At 40.4% G+C, this 6,898-nt stretch overlaps 1 protein-coding gene across 1 annotated transcript; it reads left to right on the top strand.

The window, feature by feature from the left end:
* Positions 1 to 3,892: 3,892 nt before the first annotated feature.
* LOC120569019 (aquaporin-1-like) lies at positions 3,893 to 6,408 on the top strand. The gene is made up of 4 exons (XM_039816821.1): positions 3,893 to 4,331; positions 5,049 to 5,210; positions 5,437 to 5,517; positions 5,843 to 6,408. Exons 1-4 carry the CDS (start codon positions 3,969 to 3,971, stop codon positions 6,020 to 6,022), a joined length of 786 nt encoding a protein of 261 aa, XP_039672755.1. The 5' UTR covers positions 3,893 to 3,968; the 3' UTR covers positions 6,023 to 6,408.
* Positions 6,409 to 6,898: the final 490 nt, after the last annotated feature.

The following is a 6,898-nucleotide window of genomic DNA, read 5'->3' as shown; positions in this document are numbered from 1 at the left end:
AAAATACAAATGATTCAAGGTCCCATAATATTCTCAGGTTCATGTTTACATGCTTTGATGTTCAAAAAACACATTGTTTTTCTAATACTGTCTCTCTCTTTAAGCCCCCGTCCCGAAAAAGCCCAGTCTGCTCTAATTGGTCAGCGTATGCGGGTCTTTTGCATCTGCGCTCTTGGAGTCTCTGCACCATTGTAGACGGGGTGTAACTGTAACAGCACTTTAGCGTTACTTTCTGCCTACATATATTTGTGATATCACAACTGTACGGAAGACCTGACGGCTCGTTTAAAGGCACAGCTTTCTGAATACGGGCTGTGTGGATTGAGTGTTTTGATACTTTCACAGTATTTATATAGCACCTTGACCTGCTTCATAATCAAAAAAGATTAGATTAGATTAGATTTGTTAGTTGGTTTGATTGGCAATATGACAATATACTAGGGATTTACTAATTGGGAAATTCAGGTGTCCTAAGGCGAGCTCAGGGAGGACAGAAACCTCCCGTGGAGCAGAAGGGCAAAAGCTCGCTTGATCTTGATTTTCAGTATGAAAGATTAGATTAGATTTGTTAGTTGGTTTGACTGGCAATATGACAATAAACTAGGGATTCACTAATTGGGAAATTCTATGTCGATACCAATACCGATATCTGAAATAACAATTGGTTGATAGCTGATACCGATATTGTTGTTGTTGTTGTTGTTGTTGTTGTTTCACCTTTTGTGACAGGGAAACCAAGAAATCGTTTTTATAAAAATAACTTAACTGTTTTACATAACAAAAGCAATAAAATGTGAATACATTATCCTTGGATTGTAACACTTTATCGATTTAAATTACTTTGTCAATCCACTGTACCGTGAGGCTAAGCATACTCACACGAGCCAGTAGCTCATGAATGTGTGTGGCCACGACGTTGTCGATTTTGAAAAGACTGTGTGAAGGCTTTAAAATGGCTGGTCAAATAATGTAACTCCATTCCTTGTTAGTAATCCCTTCAGCTTTGATGCTGTCCGTGGGGAATTTTCTCCCTTTCTCAAATGCTGTGGTTATCAACAACTAAGTTTTGCTGGAGGTTTATGTCACTGATCTTTCTCCGACACAGTGTAATACTCCCACACTGCCGACATTTTCTTTTACTGTAAACAAACCACACATGCGTCATATGACATGCCAGCGTCCTGGCTTCTTCTCCGAATCAGCAGCCACAGTAGCAGCAAACCGTATAGCGGACTGTTGTAAGAGTCCAACTAGAAAAAACCACACATAAACATCGGCCACTGCCATCGGGGAATGCCATCTTATTTGCAGATAGGTCGATGGCAGTCAAAACAGATGTTAAATCCGTGCATCCCAACATTATTCGATAGGGCTCCAAATCCCATCTCATTTTGACTGTGCTGCTTGTGCACTGCACACCTCTCATCAACATACAAAAACTTTTACCACCGTACCCATCATAACACTATCGCTCAACCTAGTCCTCAGGCCTCACTTGGAACTTTTTGCTCCAGTGCCACTCTTGCACCCTAGATTCAGTGAAGGAGTCATGAACGAGTGTAGGACTTAATTGCATCAGGTATGTAAGGGCAGACCTGGAACTAAATGCACACAGAACAAATCTAGATTGAGAACTGGTCCAAGAAATGTTCCTCTATCCAACCACATCAATCTCTTTAGTCCAATATTTCACATTAAGATTAGTGCCTGTGTCTTCATTTTGAGTGCACGTAACAGATAAGAGGCAGTTGGTCCTCAGCCCTCATTTATAAATGAGTCTAGTTAGTCAAAAACAGGATCACCACAACCAAACACCTGGATTATTTGTCAATATTTTTAATGATTGTGTACCTTGATCTTATTTCTAACACTCTTTTGATTCTGGGCATTCTCCAGTAAGGTCAAACAACAGTCAGTCTGTTTGTTTGATATTTACTACATTTTGCATAATGGTTTGGCAGTGGAGGAAAGAGTGATCAATGCCAAAAATAAAGTTCCATTTTCCTCTTCCTATTTTGTTGCAGTAATAAAATGCTTCCTGTTGGCTACCACATAATCCTCCGGACATTACATCAATTATCAAACCATTCAGGTAGGACAACTCAGGTCACTGGGGAACCACAGAAAACTGCATAAGCAGTCTAGTCAACTCTGACGCTGTGTTGGCTCAATGCCAAACCTTTCTTGCATTAATATTGACACTATCCCAAAGTGCAGCCTGATAAACTACAGCTAAATAACTGCTTAAAACATTAGTGCAGAACTCAACTACTGTATTAATTTCTGCTTCTTTATCTTTTAACTCCTCTACAATTTACAGGATATTATTGTATTTTTGGACACCACCACATCGTAATTTGTACTTTTTTAACATTTTATACACAAACATATGATTAGCTTATGAAAAGGTAGCAGATTGAACTACAGTTCATAAGTGTATAAAATAAGAAAAATCAGCTCCACCTTGTCCAGATGCATTAAAATGCTTGTTAAAGTTTTATTCATGATAAATAATATCCCAAAAATATAATTTTGGATTAAAAGGGTTAAAGGAATCTGAGGCACTGAAGAGGGTAAGGATTACACCTCTGACACACCCACCAAACGAGATAAAAAAAAATACCTCAAAGCTCGTTGTGTTTCACACTGAGGAAAGATGTCGTGAAACCTGGAAACCTCAGCAAAACAGTGCACAACGTTTTGGAATTGAACGTGCCCTAGGTAAAGTCACTTTTTATTATTAGTATTAGTTAGTGTGTGTGTGTGTGTGTGTGTGTGTGTGTGTGTGTGTGTGTGTGTGTGTGTGTTACGTAAATACAAAAATGTGTGACATGCCACATTGTGAATTGAATTAAAAGTAAATACACAAGTTATCATGAACACTGCTCTGCTCATCTGAATGCAGAATGCAAACGCCCACAGCATTAGCAAAGTAAATTCCATTACAGATTTTGCAGTGCAGTGCCTGTCTGCTGTTTGTTTGCACAGGCCAGGTGCAACTGGCAGCTCTGTTCTCAAAGTCGATGTTTTACCATGCTCCAACTTTTCCCCTCTAAATGGATCTCATAACTATTTAGCAAACATCCTTTCAGTTAAGAAGTTATTGTTGCCTCATCTACTAGAAAAAAACAGCTCATTCAAAAGACTAACTTCTCTCTCCACTTAGCCTATGTGCAGTGATTTAGTGACATACTTCATATTTTATTTGTTTAGGTCGCTAAAAAAATCTGTCTCCTTCACTTCACCTCTTTTAAAGAGTTACAAATACAATGTATTCCAATTTGAGCTGAAAACAACAAGAACAACAACAGAGGCTTTTTTTATTTGTTTGTAACATTGTTTCTTTTTCTCAACTTTTATTTTGATTCTCTTTTTTTGTCTCAAAGTGTGTCTGGGAGCTGGCATGTGAGATGTAATTTGGATGGTCTTGTAAAAGGCTGAAAACCCTATCTGTGGAGGGAAGGGTGTGACTTGAAATGACTATTTGGGAGTTATCTGACTTTTCTCTGGCTCTCCCTTATGTGCTGTCAGTAATCTATGATGTGAGTAAGTCCACAGGAGTTAAGACAGTATTATGTAAAGTTTGAACTGTTTACAGTTTGAAGCACAAACATAAATTGGACAAATTTGACTTAAATGCTTTACTTTTGGATATAGACATTTCAGGACCCAGTTATATTACTCACAAAGGTCCAAAGACCAGAAAGTGGTGCACAGGGAGGAACTGGGAGAGGGCCGGAGAACAGGGAGAATAGGAGGGAGGGTGAGGGACCAGAGGGAGGGAAGGGAAAGACCAGTCTTTTGGATTTCTCATTAATTCAGTGTGGCCCTCTCTTTCAGTTTGTTTAAGCCCGCCCACTGACCATTATCAGCCCAGGCCTTATATATGCAGCCTGGTGCTGTTGTTTGTGAGTGCATACGCTTTACAGAGCTCAAACCCACAGCCGGACAGCCACACTGCCACCACCATGAGAGAGTTCAAGAGCAAGGACTTCTGGAGGGCTGTTCTGGCCGAACTGGTTGGCATGACCCTTTTCATTTTCCTCAGCATCTCCACAGCAATTGGAAACGAGAACAATAAAAACCCAGACCAGGAGGTGAAGGTGTCGCTGGCCTTCGGACTGGCCATCGCCACGCTGGCCCAGAGTTTAGGCCACATCAGTGGAGCCCACCTGAATCCTGCAGTTACTCTCGGGATGCTTGCCAGCTGCCAGATCAGCGTGTTCAAGGCGGTCATGTACATTGTGGCCCAGATGCTGGGTTCAGCCCTGGCCAGTGGCATTGTATATGGAGCACGTCCAAGTAGCAATAATGCACTGGGGCTTAACTCTGTAAGTAAATTTCATATTACTGCTGTTGACAGAACTTGTGATAAAATGTGATTTAAAATTGGGAGCTCTAAAACATCCCACACTAACAAGTGTGATGCACTGATGCAACAGTGTGCATTTAAAGTGCCTTTGTAGTCTAAAGTTGACCTCCCAGTGAAAACTAAGACTTTAGTGAGGATGTAGGCACTTCATTTGGCACTGTTTGTGTTGTTCTTTGAACATTCTATCATTGCTTATTATTGAATAGTGATGACACATGATTAAAGCACACCCCACTGCAACAGCTGAAATAATCTGCAAATGAAAATAAGCAATGTCAACTCTTTGACATTTCTCCTCAGCAGTTTTGGTAAATGTGGGATTTTGCATACTAAAATAATTAAATGCTACAGTTTTCTTTGACCTATCTGTAAAGTGTAACATCAGCTGTCTTCTTACCAAAAAGTGTGTTGGTGTCAATGCATGATATCTGCTCACTGTGGAGAAACTGTACAGTCCCCATTCTCACAGCTAAATTACACTGAATAATCATGCTCAGGTTTTTAACAAATAAATGTGCAATGTGGCACTTTGGAACCTCTGCCAAATTGCTGTCCGGCTTGCAGGGGCGATGCCAGCGGCTGCTAAATGGGAAGTGGTCTTGATGGGAAACTATCCATCTAACTGAGACAGACTGACAAACTGTTGTTGTTTTGGATTTCTCTCTAACTCTCGCAGCTCACCGGTGTCACTCCCAGCCAAGGCGTAGGCATAGAGCTCCTGGCAACCTTCCAGCTGGTGCTGTGTGTCATTGCAGTCACTGATAAAAGGCGGCGTGATGTCACCGGCTCTGCACCGTTGGCCATTGGCCTCTCAGTCTGCCTGGGACACTTGGCAGCTGTAAGTTGGTGGCACCCTACAACTATCTCCAAAGCAGTAAAATGTTTATTTAGGATTTGACACAGTGTATTTGAGGAATGTAAACAAGCAACAGATATGATAGAGTGAAATAATTCATGCATTCTTATTGTTTGTTTGATACCAATCACCCCTGAATCTATCATACCACCAAACCGTGTAGCTGAAGATATCATATTGTGCTCTATTTCTTTGTTATTGTTTACAGATCAGCTACACAGGCTGTGGCATCAATCCCGCTCGCTCCTTTGGTCCGGCTTTGATCCTAAACGATTTCACGGACCACTGGGTAAGTCAGAGACGGAAGCACACATGCTCTTCAGGAGTGCCTCACATTTTTCTGCATGCATATTACATGTCAAGCTTAAATAATTCAATAACTTCAGAGCAAACACATGACTCCATTACCTGTGAATCCTCCACATCGTTCAGGAGCTAATCAGTTACAGCGTTCCTATTGTTTTACAATTTGCCCGGCTGAGATATTGACAAAAGTAAATCTTTGAACTTGACTGGAATGTTTGTGTTATATCTTTCTGTGATAATAGTGGCATTACACATGACAGGTGTTAACCAATGCTGATCCAGAGATTGATCAGAGTTATCCATTGCAGGTGTACTGGGTGGGGCCAATGTGCGGTGGTGTAGCAGCAGCTCTCATGTACGATTTTCTGCTGTCCCCCAAATTTGATGACTTTCCTGAGCGCATGAAGGTCCTGGTCAGCGGCCCAGTCGGTGACTATGACGTAAACGGAGGCAACGACGCTGCAACTGTGGAAATGACGTCGAAATAGTTCCACACAGTCACAACCACTTATTTCATTGTACATGTTTATGCTCCTGTAAAAAAAAAAAAAAACTTTTGAATTTAGTGTAGGATGTCAGTGTTTTTGTGCTATTTTTGCAATACCAATGAGGATTGTTGTGGTAATGGGTCAGTTAGTCTCTTTCTAATTCACTCCTTTGTTTGACCCCGCAGAAAAGCATACAGTCAAGTGTGTCACAATCTTGACAGAGCAGCGTGCTGAAATGTTTTCCCCTATCAGTATTCTATGATGAGCCATTTTTTTGTATACTCTATGTGCCTGTATCACTTTTTATTTCTGATGGATAATGTATTGCCTGTAAACTCTTGAAATGTCTCTCACTTTTTTAATTAAATAAAACATTTTACAGCTGTTAACAGCTGTTACTTAATGTGCTTTCTTGTTATAAAGATACCAAATATGACTAAAATTGGTATCTGATGTTAAAGATTAGATTTGTCTTTCTCTCTGCAGCACTAACCAAGCAGGCATATAGACCCTTAAACTTATTGAAAACAGAAAAGAAAAAAAATCATTCTTATATATTGGATAAGTATTATCTTGTTAAAAAGAGAAAATCCTATTACATCATAAATGTAATTAGAGTACAGTATATTGGAATTCAGATAATTGTTAGTGTGTTTTCCAAAATATTTCCAGATAAAACCATTCATCCATAGCCAGATTACAGTAACCTTGTAGGGGCCCCAGGGCAAACATTTGCTGTTGGGCCTCTTCCTGCGAACCTGGGGTTGTTGGACTCCCTAGAGGTCTAAGGCCCCTGAGGTATGCCCAGTTGATAATCCAGTCTTGGATTTATCTGATAAGAATTTAGTAGGAACATCGCGTGGGAATTTAGCTTAT

Source organism: Perca fluviatilis, chromosome 11 (genome assembly GCF_010015445.1).
Source record: "Perca fluviatilis chromosome 11, GENO_Pfluv_1.0, whole genome shotgun sequence".
Lineage (NCBI taxonomy): Eukaryota > Metazoa > Chordata > Actinopteri > Perciformes > Percidae > Perca > Perca fluviatilis.
The sequence above is the reverse complement of the archived record's forward strand: the minus strand, read 5'-3'. Positions and strand labels throughout refer to the sequence as shown.